We start from the raw sequence: 20615 nt of genomic DNA on the forward strand, positions 1-20615 counted from the left end.
GATAGTCTTGTGATTAATGGATGGTTCTTTGGGATTTGAACTTTGGCTAAGGACACCTTACAAACCTAACAAACTTAAGTATAGTGCTTGTTGTGTCTATCTGTTACCTTACATTTTAAAGGAACAGTTGACAAAAACAAATTGTCATGTAGTCACCCTCATGTCATTCCAATTCCATATGCTGTTAATTTTTGTACTAAAACATTGGAGAATCGCTGGACACTGGTACAAATTTCACTAACCTTGTGCCTTTCAACAACAACTTGGCTTTCTGTCAAGCTCCAAAAAGTTGCATATGTGGCCCTGGAGCACAAAATCAGTCATAAGTAGCTCAAGTATATTTGTAGCAATAGCCAACAAGACATTGTATGGCATGTGTATCAAAATTATTGATTTTTCTTTTATGCCAAAAATCATTAGGATATTAAGTAAAGATCATGTTCCATTAAGATATTTTGTAAATTTCCTACCGTAACTAAATAACCGCTTAAAATGACTGAAACTAAAACTGCAAAAGTAAAATATTTTTGAATCAAAAACTACATTTAAACTATTAAAAATCATTTTTGTCAATTCAAATAAAGCTGAAATAAAATAAAATAAAAATATTAGATGAAAACTTAAAATTAAAGACCTTAGAAACTGATATAAAGTGTAAGTACTAAAATTGCTGAAACTAAAACTGCAAAAGTAAAATATTTTTAAATCAAAAACTAAATTTAAACTATTAAAAATATTTTTTTTGTCAATTCAAATAAAGCGGAAATAAAATATAAATAATAGATGAAAAACTTAAAATTAAAGACCTTAGAAACTGAAATAAAGTTTAACCACTAAAATCACTGAAACTAAATTTGCAAAAGTAAAATATTTTCAAATAAAAAACTAATAAAAATAAGAAAGGCACATAAAAATACTAAAACTTAAAATGGAAACTAAAAAATGAAACTAACTCAGTATAGTATAGAAATCCTGGATTTTACTGTTGTGTCAGAAAAAATAGCATCATATTGGTTTGGAAAATCATTTAAACTTAAATTTAATTGTTTAATTATAATTTACTTAAGTGAAATGTTGGCTACTTGATCCATTCATACATTCAGCTTGTTAAATCTGTCAGCATAGCATCACACAATCAGATACTATTCAAATGGCAGATGTATTATCACATTGAACACATCCCATGATACATCACTGCCAACAACATCATGCATCACAATACAAACACTGGGAAAAACAAAGTGCCACACAAACACTTCTCATCATCTCAGCACATGACACAAGAGGAACTTACAGTCCAGCCCTTCACAGCAAATAGTGAACCTGTAGAAACTTTTCATTTCCTCTAAAGGGATCTTCATCAAGCTCCTGCAGTTCTCCGGAGGCCGGAGCTGCATCCCAGTCTCCTCCGTCAATATCATTTCACCTCCTTCACTTCTCAGTCTGTCCTGCGGTTCTTCCCTTCCTCAGTCATTCTCACTTTTACTGTCACATCCTGTCTGTGCTCACATTGTAAATATTCACTCCCTGAATGATCACAGCCAGTCTCTTGCTCTCTGACGCTGACGCGGTATCTTTCTCTCTCAGGTGTGAGCGCTGCAGTCAGGAACGTGACGCTGTTTTTTCAGTCACACCCATCTCAGATGCAGGTAACGCCCCACAACAAAGCCACTCTGCACACACATGCAATCACCACACATCTGTCTCTTATCTCACCTGCGATTTCAGGCAGTATCACGTGCATTTGCATTATATGCTTCATTATGTGTTATAAAAAAAATTAAACAAATGGAACAATTCACAGTTTCAAATCCATAAAGTTGTCAAAATTCTTGCCCTGGAAATCCTGGTTCAGTTTGGACAACCGCAAACGCCTTTTGTTCCACAGTATTCTGCACTCTTCTCCTTGATTTGTTATAACTTTTGAAAGTCTATAGTACTCCGAATGTTTTTCCTGGTCCAACCAATTAGTACAGCCCAAAACATGACAGTTATTGACCATTTTCAGCAGCAAAAACCAGCAAAATATGCAAGTTTTGTTCAGTTCAGTGGCATTGTTTACGTTTAGTAACCGCTAAAAATGCCACAAAAAAACTGTCAAACATTTGTCAAACAATCAAACTATTACAGACTAATGTTTGCTTTTTATGATGTTGTTAAAATTCATATTTATTGTATTATTTTAGCATCATGTGTTTTTGTGCAACTTCTATATATTACACATGTATATATATAGAGAGAGATATACATTCAATTTTAGCATGTCAAAAATCTTCTCATACTCCTCAGTTCAAAATCACAAAGGTTATCCGAACACATTTACCTGTTTGCGGGGTCTGCGTGTATCTGGTTTGTATCTTCCATGGTTTATGGATAAAACAGCACGCTGTTTCCATTTCTGATTATCAGGATTTACTTCTCACAGCAAACACAGGCGTAAATGGATCCAGCACCGCTTCACCACTCTAACCGCTGTCTATTATACTTTGACCTTCCACAAACTGCTCAGGTGTAGTTAACCATTACTAGACACCACTACAATGTACAGCAGGCTGGAGAACTCCACATGGCCATGATTTATAAAAAAAGGAGAGCAAAATATATCAAAACTAAAATATACAATTGAAGTCAAAAGTTTTTCATGCTGAATCTGCAAACTGTTAATTATTTTATCAAAATAAGACGGATCATATAAAATGCATGTTATTTTTTATTTCATACTGACCTGAATAAGATATTTCACATAAATACATTTACATATTGTTTACAAGAGAAAATAATAGTTGAATTTTTATAATAAAAACCCTGTTCAAAAGTTTACATTCACTTGATTCTTAATTCTGTGTTGTTACCTGAATGATCCATAGCTGTGTATTTTTTTTTGTTTGTTTTGTTTAGTGATAGTTGTTCATGAGTCCCTTGTTTGTCCTGAACAGTTAACCTGCCTGCTGTTCTTCAGAAAAGTTCTTCAGGTCTCACAGATTCTTTGGTTTTTCAGCATTTTCGTGCATCTGAACCCTTTCCAACAATGACTGTATGATTTTGAGATCCATCCTTTCACACTGAGGAAAACTGAGGGACTCATATGCAGCTATTACAGAAGGTGCAAACGCTCACTGATGCTCCAGAAGGAAACACAATGTATTATGCCAGGGGGTGAAAACTTTTTGAATTTAAAGATTAGGGTAAATTTAACTTATTTTGTCTACTGGGAAACATGTAACTATCTTCTGTAGCATCTGAAGGGCAGTACTAAATGAAAAAAAAAAGATATTTAGGCAAAACAAGAAAAATGTACACTTCTTCATTCTGCTCAAAAGTTTTCATCCCCCAACTCTTAGTGCATTGTGTTTTCTTCTGGAGCATCAGTGAGGGTTTGAAGTTTAAATACAAAAAAAATGCTGAAAATTTTTGTTTAACTGTTCAGGACAAACAAGGGACTCATGAACAAAAAACCTAATAAAAAACACAGCTGTGGATCATTCAGGTAAAAACAGTATTAAGAATCAAGAATCAATCCCTCTTATTTTGGTTAAAAAAACATTTTGCAGATTCTGCAAGGTGTATGTCAACTTTTGACTTCGTATCAATCTCACTTTAAGTATGAGCAACAGGGTCATCATAGCTAACTAAACTAAAACCACCTAAAAATTCCTTTTTACTCAAAAAAAATACTACACACAGGCATTCAGGGAACAATTTAGCTAGAGGCGGCGTACAAACCGCATATTCTAATAATAAAAGACTTTGAAGACTTTATGCGAAAGCTGAGTTGAGATCAGTCTAAAAAGATCAGTCTAAAAGTCTGCATATGACAGATAATGAAGTCCAAAATAGCTTGTCTGCATAGCGCAGATACAGAACAGAAGAGTGTGACAACATCACAAGGATGCTGGGAGTCGTTTCATATTAAACACAAAGAAAGTCAAACATCAAAGAGCAAATACACGCACAAACACACTCCGACTTAAGCGGCATCCTGTTGTAAGCGAGAAGCAGACACAGAGCGGCTTAAGATCAGAGATTTACTCACATTTCAGGACGTCTGACATCTGCTCTCCAGTATAGATACGGCCACAAGTTGCCCTTGTTTTTCAGTGTGTGTATTCCCTAGTCTGTCCACCGTGTACTATGCAAAGCAAAGCACTTGTTCAGTTTGTTATGGGTGTGTGTGTGGTTATTTTTTGGAGAAGTTGAGATGATACGCTATTTGCCCATGTCTATCAGTCTCTCATGCCATGTGTGTTCCCTAAATATACCAGTCCAGCTCTGATACGTTGGTTTACTGTGAAATCAAAACTTTTAGCACAAAGTGTCTGAGCGAGAGAGAGAACGAGAGAGAGAGAGAGGATGTGTGTCAATGCGATCTGGGCAATGGGCCATCCACATGCATCTCAATGATGTGAGAGAAATCCCACGAGGAAACCACCTCTCAACCTCACACACACACACACACACACACACACACACACACACAAACAAATGCATAGTTTACTTAAACTGGCCCTAAAAAAGTAGAAATTTCATTTCAACAGATAACATTTTGAGGCCACAGCATGTTCAAAGGAATAGTTCATCCATTCCATTCGTTAATTTAGTCCTGTTCACAAGAACAATAACTATTTTTGCATCCACACCAATGTTTATTATAAGCGCAAGCTGCAGTTCTGTCGTCTGCCATTTTAAATGCTTACGCTCTTTAAAGGTCAGGTGGACTTTGATTGGCTATTAATTGGTTTTTATTGTTTTTTAGGTAGAAAAAAATTATAAGTCATTTCAATTTTAATTCCACAAAATTATAACCATTTTAAAACTTTATTCTTATAGTTATAGTTATGGTTGTCAACTTTTGGGTGATTCCAATGTCACTCCATACCTGTATGACTTTTCTTTCAAAAGGAGATATTTTAAAGAATGTGCGGGTCATTCTTTTCCATTCAATTACAATGAATAGAGACTGAAGTTTTCAGGTTTTAAAAATACACAAAGGCACCATAAAAGTATAATTAAAGTCTATTTAACTTATGTATTGGATTTTGGTCACACTTTATTCTAAGGTCCAATTCTCGTTATTAACAAACCATTAAAATTAACTATGACTTTCACCTCAATAAACTCCTATTTTGCTGATTATTAATAGTTAGTGAGGTAGCTGTTAAATTTGGGTTTTGGGTAAGATTAGGGATGTAGAATATGGCCATACAGAATATGTGTATTATAAGTACTAATAAACAGCCAATATGTTTAAGGGATAGTTCAAGCAAAAATTTTAATTCTGTCATTAATTACTCACCCTCATGCTGTTCCAAACCCCTAAGACCTTTGTTAATCTTCGGAACACAAATTCACAAATTTCTGATTAAATCCGAGAGCTCTCTGAACTTCCATAGACAGCAAGGGTCCTACCACAGTCAAGGTCCAGAAAAGTACCAAAAACAATGACAAAATAGTCCATGTAACATCAGTGGATCAACCATAATTTTATGAAACTTTGAGAATACTTTTTATGCACAAAAACAACAAAAATACTCTCCAAAATGGCGCTAGGGTGACATAGAGGAGAAGAATTGTTAAATAAAGTCATTTTATTTACACACAAAAGTATTCTCGTAGCTTCGTAAAATCATGGTTGAGCCACTGATGTCACATGGACTATTTTAAAGACGTCCTTACTAATGGAGGCTCTCGGATTTCATCAAAAATATCTTAAATTGTGTTCTGAAGATGAACGAAGGTCTTACAGGTTTGGAACAACATGAGGGTGAGTAATTAATGACAGAATTTAAGTTTTTGGGTCAACTCTCCCTTTAATAACAGACATGCTAGTAAGCAACTAGTTGATAGTGAGAACTGGTCCTTATACTAAAGTGTTACCCTGCTTTCCTTTCAGCTTTTTGTTAGAAACAAACCTAAATTTTAGTATTTATGAAACGTATGTACTCATGCATTCTGAAGCATGAAAGTTTCAGTTCTCATTCATTGAAACTGGATCAAATAGATCAACTGGTAATCTCATTTCTTCGAAATGTAGCAGTTTCTCAAAGAAAGAAAGTCATATGAGTTTGGAATAACATGAGGGTAAGTAAATGTTGCCCGAGGTTTCGTTTTTGTTCGAACTATTCCTTTAACCTCTCATGTACGTCACAGAGTGTCCTTAAACTGAAGGACTCACAATGTAACAGAAGCAGTCAGCAATTTCCATCCTGTTTCCTGAGCAAAACCATCTGAAAGCATCTACACCACACATACACACTGATATTCAGGTCTCTCACCGTTCCAGTCCCTCCAGGAGCTCTTGCGACTGAAGGTTGTGAAAGGAGAGAAGGGGACCCCCTGTAAGACCGTAGCCGATAGGTTGTAGAGGAGCTGGGTCAGTCGGGACAGCATCCGCTGTGGGGCGTCCTGGCCCTCCCGAAGAAACTCGTGCAGAGACATTTAAACTGGTTTGTACCTAAACCAGTCTTGACTGGCCTCCAGCCCAAAACCAATTTAGATTGATCCACATTCGTTCCAGAGCGATGCTTAAACAGTCCTGACTGCACCGGGGCAGTCTGAACTAAGCAAGATCCTCTGTTCCAAGAGAATGCTGGGAAGACTACAGCAGCCCAGTCCTGGTCTCAGAGGGTTTCCTCTGTCAGATGGGACCCACAGAGAAAGGCTGCATGCAGACGCATCTCGAACCTCCTGTTTGTAAGGAAACAACCCCGGCATTCATGCACGCTGTCGCAATAAACACACTTGGATTCTTGCAGAGGAGAGAAGAAGAGTGGAAGAGAGGGGAGGGAGAGTTTTAGCACAAATCCCCTTCTGCTCTGCTAATTACACACACACACACACACACACACACACACACACACACACACACACACACACAATCATAGACTAATCTTCAGCATTCTTGTGCGCCACTTAGGGGCCAAACTGACAAACTTTCTCTAAACAGAAACAAGAGCTCTCTACATTAATATTAAATTTTTTTTGTTTTGTTTTTAGGAAAAAAAACATTCTTAAATACCAAAAATTAACAAACATGCTAAAACAGATAAACATACTAAATAATGTAGCATGAAAATATTAAAATGCATAAAGGCACCAAGTTAGGAAATAAACAAACTCAAATAGAAGTCAATGAAAAATTTTTGCCATAACAGAAAAACCAATGAGGATTCAGATGCAGAGAGATGAAGAGCAGGATAAGCCATCTTAGGGTTAGGATGAACCACCTGCATACCTATTACAGTCACCTACATTCACCCAAATAGATCAGAGCACAGACTGCAGGGATATACATACTAAATAATGCATGGGACTACAACTAGCATGCTTATATGGGTTTGTATAATTTATATATGCTATTAAAAGACCATATATAAAATACACCCCTTCATCAATTATTTTATCATGCACTTTAAAAAACTGTGACCATGAATACACAAAAAATGATTTTCTTACTTAGTATTTTTGACTTGTTTTCTAGTATAAATATCTAAAAAATTTTGAATCGTTTAGCCTTTGAATTAAGATTATTTTTCTTAACCCATTGGTAGATTTTATGCAAAAACCAACAAAATTTAGATTATATATTCAGAAAACTAGACATAATATCTTAAGTCATTTTACTTGTGAGTCAAATGCATATTGATTCTGGAATTTTTAGATCGTTAAACTAGAAAACAAGACAAAAATACTAAGGAAGAAATTCATTTTTTGCAGTGTGTGCATGTGGATGGCTCCACAGAGACGTAATAGTCCTGGTTAATGCTCTAGCAAATAAAATGCATCATTTTGCAAGTTCAAGCAGTGCTTATATTTCAAATGAAGATATAAGGTTAGCAGTTAACACACATACAGTTCATAACTACCATATATGACAGGTCACAGTTATTTGCTATCCGAATGAAGTTCTGTCTCTCTTTTTCTGTCTCACACACAGTCACTCTCTGTTTCTCTTTTTGCTCTGAATCTCTCCCTGTTTCACCCTTGGCACTGTCGTCTTCAGAGAACACGGATAAAAGAGGAGAGAGAGAGAAACTGCCTGCCAAGGTTTGTGCAAAGGCCTTCCCAGCATGTAATTTAGCCCTCTAGTTCTCATCCTATTACCACGGTGGAAGAAGGAAACAGCCTCCTCTTGAAAGACCGCAGAACAGGTTACCACAGCAACCCACAGACTCTGTACAATATTTAGAGCTGTATTATAATCTGTGCTGAATAATGGTAAAAGTGTATCATCATAAACCATCATAAAACACATTACAAATGCTTTTGTACCAGTATTGTATTATACTCTTCCTCTAGTGGATATCCTGAGCTGTGACGTCAATGTTTATCAGAGCCTTGTCACTAGTAAAACATCAACAGTACTATAAATCAAAAATAAATAGACAAAGTTTAATGACATACCTGACAAAGCTCCTGAAAGTATGAAATAGTTTTAAAACTTGAGATTTGAAGGTTTTAGTGTCATACAGACAAAAAGTAAGTCAGATGAAAAAAGGAAAACAAATATAATCTCAGGCAGACCATATTAGACCACGTCAGACCCCATTCGACTTCATTAGACATGTTTTTTCATGTTGGTTGCATGTTACTAATGTTTTACCACATAGTTAACCTGTTTTACACATTTTGTTAATGTTTTACCATGATGCCAACATGTTTTAACATTACTAACATGTTTTAGCACATTGCTAGCAAGTTTTTATATCTTTTATTAAGATGTAACTAGCATGTTTTTTTTCATGTTGTTCGCATGTTTCTAACGTTTGACCACATAGCTAACATGGATTACACATATTGTTAATGTTTTAGCATGCTGCTAAAATGTTGTAGCATTGTTAACAAGTTTCATCTCATTGCTATCATATTTTAAATAACATTATATAGCATGTTTCTAGCATGTTTCTAATATGTTTTAACGTGTTTTTTCATATTTGGTCGAATGTTTCTAACCCGTTTCCACATAGCTAACATGTTTTACACATTTTGTTGATGTCTTAGCACGATGCTAACATGTTTTAACATTGCTAACATGTTTTTAGCACATTGCTAGCACATTTTATATAACATGTTACTAGCATGTTTCTGGCATGTTTTTTTCATGTTGGTCGCATGTTTCTAACATTTTACCACATAGCTAACATGTTTACACATTTTGTGGATGTTTTAGCACAATGTTACATTATGTGCAACATTATATAACATGTTGCTAGCATGTTTCTGATATGTTTTAGCATGCTGCTAACATGTTTTAGCTAGCACATTTTATATAACATTTTATAACATGTTATGTTTGTTGGTCGCACCACAAAGCTAACATGTTTTACACAAATTTTAGCACACTGCTAACATGTTTTAACATTGATAACACGTTTTAGCACATGCTAGCATTATATAAAATGTTTCTGACATGTTTTTTTCAGGTTGGTCGCATGTTTCTAACGTTTTACCACATAGTTAACATGTTTACACATTTTGTGGATGTTTTAGCACAATGTTACATTATGTGCAACATTATATAACATGTTGCTAGCATGTTTCTGATATGTTTTAGCATGCTGCTAACATGTTTTAGCTAGCACATTTTATATAACATTTTATAACATGTTATGTTTGTTGGTCGCACCACAAAGCTAACATGTTTTACACAAATTTTAGCACACTGCTAACATGTTTTAACATTGATAACACGTTTTAGCACATGCTAGCATTATATAAAATGTTTCTGACATGTTTTTTTCAGGTTGGTCGCATGTTTCTAACGTTTTACCACATAGTTAACATGTTTACACATTTTGTGGATGTTTTAGCACAATGTTACATTATGTGCAACATTATATAACATGTTGCTAGCATGTTTCTGATATGTTTTAGCATGCTGCTAACATGTTTTAGCTAGCACATTTTATATAACATTTTATAACATGTTATGTTTGTTGGTCGCACCACAAAGCTAACATGTTTTACACAAATTTTAGCACACTGCTAACATGTTTTAACATTGATAACACGTTTTAGCACATGCTAGCATTATATAAAATGTTTCTGACATGTTTTTTTCAGGTTGGTCGCATGTTTCTAACGTTTTACCACATAGTTAACATGTTTACACATTTTGTTGAAGTTTTAGCACGATGTTAACATGTTTTAACATTGCTAACATTTTTAGCACATTGCTAGCCATTTTATATATCATGTATCATGTTTTTTCATGTTGATCACTAACATGTTTTACTACATAGCTAATATGTTTTACCACACTGATATCATGACTTTGCACAGTGCTAGGATGTTTCAGCACATTGCTAGCATGATTTAGCATGTTGCTAGTCTCGCATAGCCAGACCTTCAGACTGACAGCTAAAGGTCTGGGAACTTTGTCCGCTTTGAATGGCCAGGACCATTTACTTAAAGGGATAGTTCACCCAAAAATGAAATTTGTCATTAATTACTCAACCACATGCTTTTCCAAACATGTACGGCCTTCGTTCATCTTCAGAACACACTTTAAAGGAACACTCCACTTTTTTTGGAAATAGGCTCATTCTCCAACTCCCCCTGAGTTAATAAGTTGAGTTTTAACGTTTTGAAATCCATTCAGCCGTTCTCCTGTTCTGGCGATATCACTTTTAGCATAGCTTAGCATAGATCATTGAATCCTATTAGACCAATAGCATCGCGTTCAAAAATGACCAATGAGTTTCTATATTTGTTGTATTTAAAACTTGACTCTTCTGTAGTTATATCATGTACTAAGACCGGTGGAAATGCAAAGCTGCGAGTTTCTAGGCTGATAAGATTAGGAACTACACTTCCATTCCGGCGTAATAGTCAAGGAAGTTTGCTGCCGTAATAAGGCTGAAGCAGGAGCAGTAATACCACGCAGCACATGTGCAAATGCTAAACTAGCTGGGAACTCATTTCTGATAATACTCCGCCTGCTTTGGCCATATTACGGCAGCAAACTTCCTTGACTATTACGCCGGAATGGAAGTGTAGTTCCTAATGTAGTTCCTAATCTTATTGAACGTGATGCTATTGGTCTAATGGGATTCAATGATCTATGCTAAGCTATGCTAAAAGTGATGTCGCCAGAACAGGAGAACGGCTGAATGGATTTCAAAACGGTAAAACTCAACTTATTAAGTCGGGGGGAGTTGGAGAATGAGCCTATTTCCAAAAAAAAGTGGAGTGTTCCTTTAATATATTTTTCATGAAATCTGAATGCTTTTTGACTTTGCACAGTTTTATTTGTGTACAAAGTTTTCCGATAGCTTCATAAAATTATGGCTGAAACATTGATGGACTGTTTTACCTTACTACCTTTCTGGGCCTTTTTGGATTTAATCAAAATATCTTAATTTGTGTTCCAAAGATGAGGTCTTACAGGTTTGGAATGACATGAGGGTGAGTAATTAATGACAGAATTTTAATTTTTTGGGTGAACTATCCCCTAAAGTATGCAGGCTTTTGTCACGGCAATAATTATTATAATTATTATATAATACAATAATTATTTTAATTACTAGCAATTTATAGGCCATTGTTGCTTTCAAAAGAAGAATATGCATTTGCCTCAGTCGTGTCACTAAACTGTGTTAAATTGATAATTCACTCAGAAATAAATGAAAATGAATTTACTTCTCCCCTATGTCATTTCAAACTTGTATTACTTGTATTCTCAAAGTTTCTTTCTTCTAAAGAAGATAATTTAAAAAAATAATGTCTTTGTTTCTTTCCATAAAGTCGTAAAGACTGGTCGTAAAGATTTATCAGGATTTATCATTTATCAAAGATTTATCTTTATTAGATCTGTGATCACATCAAAATCTAACCCTCACTACACTGGGAGATGTGATAAGCCAGATTTGCACAATGGATGACATTATGAGTGTAGACGTTATGTCATGTGTGAGTGTGTGAGAGAGAGAGATTGTGAGCATGAGCTGACAGCTGTAGCCCAGCATTAGTTCTTTGACTAGACAGAGTTTTTAACACCTAATAAACACTTGCAGCTTCCGCTTGAAGTTTTTAAGACACAAAATGCAGCATACTGTTTGAGAGACACAGGTCAACATAGAGGACAAATATACTCCTAGCTTGCATTTCAACTTTTTTATCATGGGTAATTGAAAAAGTAAAAAGTAAAATTTGGTTAAAATTATATTAAAATGTAAAATCTTAATTTAAAATTTTAATGTTGATTTATAAGTTTTATTTTTAATGCTGAAACATCAGCTAACATAATTTCAACCACATTTCAGCAATAACGGTCAGACAGTCGCATGCTAGCTTGTTTTTGTTTTTTTCTATGATGGTGAGAACTTCCCATTGACTTCTACTGTTTTAATACTTAATACTATTTTCTATCCACTAAACCTAACCTTCACAAAAATCATTCTGCATTTTTTAGATTCATACATACAAAATAAATATTCTGCACACTTGTTTATGCTACTTTGTGTTCTGCAAGTCATAATATTACTGCAAAGTAATTAATGATAACTCATTTAATAAAGCTTTTGTAAATACGTGAGTGTGGGAACATGTGCAGGTTGAGTTGACTTCACCACAGTGTAAACAGTAAGATGTACCTTTATACACCAGAACGCTAAAGGCCAAAACCTCCTGACTAAAGGATGACCCATTTATAGACATTTAATATATTTGAGAGACTGAATGTGAGAAGGGATGTTACTACACTCTGCGTGTTTGCTGTTTCATTGTGCTGGTGTGTGTTTTTAGCTCATTGCCGGTGGCAGGCTGCTCAGATGTAGGGAAATAGGACAAAGCGAACTCCTCAGAGAATGAGAGGAGGAAGACAGCATACAAACACAGCTAGGGTTACTCACCACAGACATTAAGAAAGGCAAGAAAAAGAGAATCTACAAGTCAAAAGTCTAATTCCATTGAAAAATGATCTCATAATTCTATTTTCAGTTTAGTTCTATTTTCAAATTTAAAATTCAAACTCAAATTCAAAATTCAACGTCTAGTTCAAAAGTTTTAATTCACTTTCATCTTAACTAGAACTTCATTTTAATGTTTTTTTTAAATATAATTAAATTATTTTTTAAAATCACATTCATATACAAATACAAATTTTAAATTCTAATTGAAGTTCAAATTTCAAAATTTAAATTAGAATTTTTAAAATAGTATTTTAATTCGCGAATATTAAATTCTAGTTATAATTTTAAAAATCATTCAAACCAATTACCAATTATTACCAAACTACCAATTTGAAAATGTAAATGAAGTTCTAATTTCAAATAAAATTCTCATTCTAATTCTTGTAAATCACATTCAAAATACCAATTTTAAATTCTAGTTTCAAAATTAGAATTAGATTAGATGAAATTCTATTTCTAATTTGAAAGAAAAATCACATTCAAAATACCAATTTAAAATTTTAATTGAAGTTTAAATTTAAAAATTAGAATTAGAATTTTAAAATGGTATTTTTTCTGCATTTTTATTAAATTAAATTCTATAATTAAATCATAGTTCTAATACAAAAATCATTCAAACTACCAATCTGAATTAAGTTCAAATTTTAAATAAAATTCTCAATCTAATTCTTGTAAATCATATTCAAAATACTTATTTTAAATTCTAGTTTCAAAAATTTGATTTGATGGAATTCTATTTCTAATTAAAAAAAAAATTATATTCAAATTGCCAATTTCACAATGGAAGTTCAAATTTAAAAATTTGAATTAGAATTTTAAAATGGTATTTTTACTGCATTTTTATTCTACTAAATTCTATAATTAAATCTTAGTTCTAATAAAATTTGAACCAATTTTAAATTTTAAATGAAGTTCTAATTTGAAAAAAAAAATCTGATTCTATTATTTTTTTACATTTGTAAGTTTAAAAAATTTGATTTGATGAAATTCTATTTTTAATTTTAAAATAACAAATGTTCAAACATGTTTAAAATAACAATTTTAAATTCTAATTAAAGTTCAAATTTCAAAATTAAAATAAAATTCTCCTAATAAAAATCACGTTCAAAATACCAATTTCAAATTCTAGTTGACATTAAATTGTTTAAACTCTAAATGATTGTTAAAAAAGTTCTCATTCAGATGAAATTCAGTTTTAGGCTTACAAGTGATTCGTCATTCCTCAACAGCAACAATTCTGAGCAACTAAACCTAAAGGTCTGAAAATCAGGGGTCTCCAAACCGATGTCCTGCAGAGTTTAGCTCCAATCCAAGTCAAGCTCTTACTAGAAACTTCCAGGCAGGTGTGCTGAGGCAAGTTGGAGCTAAACTATGCAGGACACGGGCCCTTCACAACCAAGTTTAAAGACCCCTGGTCTAAATATAAAAGCAGTTGTGGTTTCATGGAATGGACGGATTAATTTACAAGTAAAATCAGTACAACTCATTCTCAAATATTTACTGAAGCAAAGACAAACAAAAGATGCAAACAACTTTGAGCTACAGTTCCCATATATTTCTCCCAGTACTACTGATTCACACAGACACACACACACACACACACACACACACACACACACACACACACACACACACACACACACACACACACACACACACACACACACACACACACACACTCACACTCACAGCTCCTCCTACCGATTTTATGTACGATAACAGTAAGGCGTCTGACGAGCTCCTCCAGAGAGTCCTCTCCCATCTTCACCCACAGAGTCATGATGAGCAGGATGCAGAGAACCAGGAGCAGCGGAGACACAGCGTGCTGCTGCTCATGAAAGAAGGAATCTGATGAGGGGAGAGAGGAAGCCGTCTCGCTGCTCAAACCAGAGCTGCTGCTGCCGCAAGAGATGCTGGAGAGAGAGAGAGAGAGAGAGAGAGAGAGAGAGAGAGAGAGAGAGAGAGAGAGAGAGAGAGAGAGCCTCAGCAAAGCGGCAAGGATGAGACGGCAACACACTGACACACATACACTCACACTCTGCAACATTCAGGCCAAGTCAGCACACACACACACACACACACACACACACACACACACACACACACACACACACACACACACACACACACACACACACACATGTTGGGTTTACATGTTTTATGGGGACATTCCATAGGCGTAATGGTTTTTATACTGTACAAACCGTACTTTCTATCACCCTACACCTACCCTACACCTAAACCTAGCCCTCACAGGAGATTGTGTACACTTTTACTTCATCAAAAAAACTCATTGTGCATGATTTATAAGCCTGTTTCCTCATGGGGACCTGGGAAATGTCCCCACAAGGTCAAAATCTACTGGTATTCCTATCCTTGTGGGGACATTTGGTCCCCATAACGTGATAAATACCAGGCACACACACACACACACACACACACACACACACACACACACACACACACACACACACACGTTGGGTTTACCTGTTTTATGGGGACATTCCATAGGCGTAATGGTTTTCATACTGTACAAACCGTATACTTTCTATGGCCCTACACCTACCCTACACCTAAACCTAGCCCTCACAGGAGATTGTGCACACTTTTACTTCCTCAAAAAAAAACTAATTCTGCATGATTTATAAACCTGTTTCCTCATGGGGACCTAAGAAATGTCCCCAAAAGGTCAAAATCTACTGGTATTACTATCCTTGTGAGGATAGTGTCCCCTTGTCCCCATAACGTGATGAATACCAGGTACACACACACACACACACACACACACAGGTATATATATATATATATATATATATATATATATATATATGATAAGAGTAATGTTAAGGTCAGTATGTGTACAGCAATGATTTCAAACTGCATTTAAAGTGTGTGTGACCTACAAAAATGCATGTGCTCATAAGCATTCATGCATAAGTGTGTGATAAGTCATATCCATTTATTATCCTCTCTAGAGCTAGAACAAAGTCATTGAAAATGACTGTAAATTACATCTGATACACTGCAGACATATATGACAATCAAGGTCAAAAAAGGACATTTGGGGTTGTTCTAGGGCAAACTTTAGAATTATTTTTGATTATGGTATGTTGTGAGTACGTTTTCATGAATGTTAAATGGTAAATTATTTCCCTCTGTTAAAGGAAATAACTGCACAGATGTAGCACAAAGAACCAAGGATGAGTTAAGTGCTGCGTTACCTGTTTTATGTCGTCTATGCGTAAAGAGCCCAGATATGTTTTTGAAACATGGCGACATCTTGTGGTCGAGAAGCAGCCATGACTTTGCGTTTCCATCAAGGCCAAACGATTTGGTTAAAACAAAGGTCGAACTCGCGTTAATAAAGTTATTATTGCATAATAAACCGCGCCAGATGGTCCGCCGTTTATGACCGCCGTTACTATATAAACTGCTTAGATTAGCTTTAAGCTTCCGATAAGATAGGAGGAATATATTACTGCAACAATATTGATTAATATAGTTTAATTAATATGCAGTCCACGTTACTAAAGCTGTGGACTTGTTGGTATATTTAGCTTAACAATTGTCTTCCACTAAAAGCTGGTAGTTTTAAACTTTAATACGCTAACAAGATGGCGCCGCTCGAATTTTAACTTGCATAATGTTGAGAGGATTTACCTGAAAATACAGCAGTGCCCGTATGTTGCTATTGAAACGTTCCATACAGTTATTAGACATTATAAAAATGTATTTTCTACGCAGCTCTGTGATTAAACAATAAGCACTTTGTAATTTGGACAGTGTAGCTTAAAAAAGCCAGGATGTGTGACGACAAGATTGCAAATATAGGTTGGTCATTTGTATTTATTGATAAACCTTAATTTCTCACGAATGAAAGATACATGTTAAGATACATGTCGTTGACTAACCATAGTTTGTGTAAAATAAGAAACTGAAAAACATTTACCTGTATTTCCACCATAGTCCAAATAATATAATTTCATGGCGAAAACTATGAGGTAACCGATATCTAATACAAAAGATCTGTAATAGAAAATAATCATAATCATTTTTTACGTTTTATGTTGCTGCCTTAAATTAAATTGCTTTAAATTACTTTTTTCCCCACACATCATGCATACACCATAATGACAAGGCAAATACAGAATTGTCACAACTTTGTAAATGTATAAAAAATAAAAAAGTATGTACATTGCATAAGTGTTTATACCCTTAACTCAGTACTTAGTTGAAGCACCTTTACAGCCTCAAATCTTTTTGGGATGGTGCGACAAGGTTTGCACATCAGAATTGGGCAAGTATCTGCCATTCTTCTCCTCATCTCTTCATCTCTCAAGCTCTGCCAGGTTGGATGGGCACATTTGGCCACAGACGCACATTTTCAGGTTTCTCCAGAAATATTTGACTGGGTTTAAGTCCAGGCTCTTGCTGGGCCTTTCAAAGACATTCACAGAGTTGTCTATAAGCCACTCTTGCTGTGTGCTTAGGTTCATTGTCCTGTTGGAAGTTGAACCTTCTGCCCAGTCTGAGGTTCTGAATGCTCTGGTATAAGTTTTCATTAAGGCTATTTCAATATTTCGGTGCACTGAGCTTTTCTTCTACTCGAACGAGTAGTGCCACTGCTGAAAAACAGCCCCACAGCATGAGGCTGCTACCAGCACACTTTACTTTTGGGATGGTACTCTGCAGGTGATGAGAGCAGCGCCTGGTTTCCTTCAAACATGATACTTGGAATTGAGGAATCAGACCAGAGAATCTTGTTTCTTACAGTCTGAGGATCTTTATTTCTTTCTTTTTTTTTTTTTTTTTGTTGCAAATTCCAAATGTGTTTTCATGTGTCTTCACTGAGGAGAGAATTGAGTTTGGCCACACCACCATAAAGACTGGATTGGTGGAGCATTGCACTGATGTTTGTCCTTCTGTAGGTTTCTCCAATCTCCACATATGATCATGGAGCTCAACTTAAGTGACTATCAGCTTCTTGGTCACCAGGGTAATGCTGACTACATGATTCAGCAAACATTCAATGCAGCATTTTTTTCTGAACTCCCCAGATGTGTGGCTTGACACAATCCTGTCTCTGAGCTCTACATGCAGTTTTTTTTTAACCTCAGGGCTTGGTTTTTGCTCTGATATGCATTTTCAGCTGTTAGACCTCATATTTAGATGTGTGTGCCTTTCGGAATCATGCCCATTCATTTAAATTTGCCACAGGTTAACTCCAATCAAAATATGGTAACATCTACAAGCAATATGAATGCTCCTGAGCTAACTTTCAACTTTCCCAGACAAGTGTTTGAATACTTATGCAATGGAATCATTTAAGTTCTTGATTATAAATTTTATAAATTTGTGTTAAACTCCTGTTTTTTGCTTTACCATTATGGTGTATGGAGTGTAGACTGATGTGGAAAAAAGTAATTTAAAGCAGTTTAACATAAGAAAGCAACATAACGAAGCATAAAAATGAAAGGGTTTGAACACTTCACAAGGCACTGTATCTCTTAAATAAAATTTCCCAATACGAATTTATTATAAATATCCCATCACACATATCTCAGTAAAATAAACTATACTATAATCAACTGAGTGTCAATTTCATATTGTGTCAAATGTATGATATTGTTTGAGTGTAATTAGTGGATACAGTTAGGAAGGTCAAGACGAGACCAAGGACAAGGCCATTTTGGGACAGGCCTAAAATCAGGATGGGGCAGGGGAATGCAGACATTTGGTGTGTTTTAACCCAACCCCCCCCAATCATCATTTAAGAATGCTCTTATATCCACCTTATTCTTCAACATGGACATAAGCCTATGGAAGACTTCCAGTTCATTAGCCGCTGTAGGGAAATAACCAGAAGAATAACATTGTGCAGGTAAGGTAGGTAACATGGTAGGACACAATTTGCAATTTTTTTTTACATCTAAAAATAGCTGGATGCGGATGAGACCGCAAGCCAGACCCATAAAATTTACAAATGGCTGCGGCAAAAATAAGGTGGATAATAAACACTAAAATATGCAAATTACTAAATAATAAAACTTTTATCAGTGATACATAAATTTACAATTACAACTAACCAAGCCTCTTTATTACAATTATCTTTTCAGCTGTACAGTTTGTATAGCGGTTTTATTTTTATTGTTTCACTGTAGCTGTAATTATAAGGCAGTGAAATCAGAAAGCCTGAAGTGGAGCCACATCTTTAACTTTAAAACGGAAAGGAAATGTAAAGTGCCCTCATTTTTTTTTATATAAAAAGGTTTATTTGTTTGAGAAAAGAATGACAGGATGTTTGCTCATTTTGAATTCTGCTTTGTACACATGTGCTATACAGTGCAGAAAGAGTTTCAAACCCTTTAATGGACAATCATTGTACACTGCTTCACCCTCACATTAAAAGACCAATAAAAACAGCGGCAGTGACACCTCAGTGTCTTTTCCACTGAATCCAAGGACAAAAAGATGTCTTCAGTCAGTTTTCATCCTCACCACATAAGTGCGCACTGCAGGGGAGGACAGCGAGACCGATTTTCACCAGCTTTACCAAGCCACTTCCATCAATACATTTCATGAACATGGGAGAGACAAGGGATAAACACTACTACAGTAATCTATGATCTTGCCCATAATGATCCAATACTTCAGAATTATAGCAACTTTTTTCCTCACAGCATCAACCTGAGGTTTGATAAGATCACACAGCATTGTGGGTAACTGATTTTACATGTATGAAATGAGGTGAGTTTACAGGATTTTACAGAGGTCATGTAGTTCATTTAAGTGCATGAATTTAACAGGTCCATTCATATAAATTAAAGAACTTTTTGACATTTAAGGTTTCTCTTTTTTACACGCAGTACAAAGGTCACAGCCTGTATAATTACAAACTTAACAACTGGACTCGGAAGAGGAAAAAGGTTCCTTTAACTCTGATCCAGAACCAGAGGATGCCACAAAAGCACCAGAGAAATTGACTGACTTCACAGCCAATCAGATTTGTCTGTTTTGTTTCTTTTGACATCTTTAAGACAAACAAACTCACTTTAAAGTGAAAAAACAAAGGGCACTAAGAAAAAGAATCAAGAAATGTAAATAACAGACTTAAATATTAACACAAATGTAAACACAAATCTTTACAAAACTAATATTCACACATTAACTGAAGAAAAAAGAAAAAACACAACAGACTCGCGACCTTGTGCTACTGACAATTACACTGTAAAACCACTAGATAGTCGACTGTGTGTGACTGAAATAATTTGGCGATGACATTGAAATAGGATATCCTATAAACAGTTTCCCTGTTATATGAGTTTCTTACAGAGCGCCAGAAAAGTTCTGAGTAGCCCTATTAATAAACAGTCTCTTGACAGCAACCACATAACATTAACTTTCCCAAAGTCCGCAAGGTCAGATGTTGGAGCTCCGTCTCCCTCTAGTGGCCCCTAGCGAGGGCCGCAGGCGCGGATCACGAGCCTTATAATGCTCGTTGAAGTCCAGACGGAAACTGAGGAACTGAAGACTCTCATCAGAGCATGTCATTAGCAGCCGCAGAAACTCCTGCACTATGCCCTAAAGAGAATGAACCATCACATTAGCTTTAGATGCTTGTTTATACAAAATTGAGCTTATTAGACAATGAGTTCACATGTTTCTATGTCTTGGTGATGGAATTTATCTTTAAGTCAATAATGTTGA

General features: G+C 35.3%; 2 protein-coding genes across 8 annotated transcripts in view; both read right to left on the reverse strand.

Annotated features, from left to right (window-relative positions):
- mcf2la (mcf.2 cell line derived transforming sequence-like a) overlaps nucleotides 1-6731 on the reverse strand; it is an 80940-nt gene extending 74209 nt beyond the window's left edge. For 4 of the 7 annotated variants that reach the window (XM_073843300.1, XM_073843301.1, XM_073843299.1 and 1 more), the window contains exon 1: nucleotides 6273-6731. In XM_073843300.1, coding sequence (XP_073699401.1) covers nucleotides 6273-6435 — 163 coding nt within the window. In that variant the 5' untranslated portion in view covers nucleotides 6436-6731. The remainder of the gene's footprint in view (nucleotides 1-6272) is intronic. The other 3 variants (XM_073843306.1, XM_073843305.1, XM_073843302.1) reach the window with 1 other exon arrangement.
- Nucleotides 6732-19157: 12426 nt separating this feature from the next.
- The window catches only part of tubgcp3 (tubulin gamma complex component 3), a 32353-nt gene continuing 30895 nt past the window's right edge, over nucleotides 19158-20615 (reverse strand). The window contains exon 22 of the mRNA XM_073842345.1: nucleotides 19158-20489. Within this exon, the coding sequence (XP_073698446.1) occupies nucleotides 20328-20489 (162 nt within the window). The 3' untranslated portion in view covers nucleotides 19158-20327. The remainder of the gene's footprint in view (nucleotides 20490-20615) is intronic.

The sequence above is a fragment of the Garra rufa genome, chromosome 6 (genome assembly GCF_049309525.1).
Source record: "Garra rufa chromosome 6, GarRuf1.0, whole genome shotgun sequence".
In the NCBI taxonomy this organism is placed as follows: domain Eukaryota; kingdom Metazoa; phylum Chordata; class Actinopteri; order Cypriniformes; family Cyprinidae; genus Garra; species Garra rufa.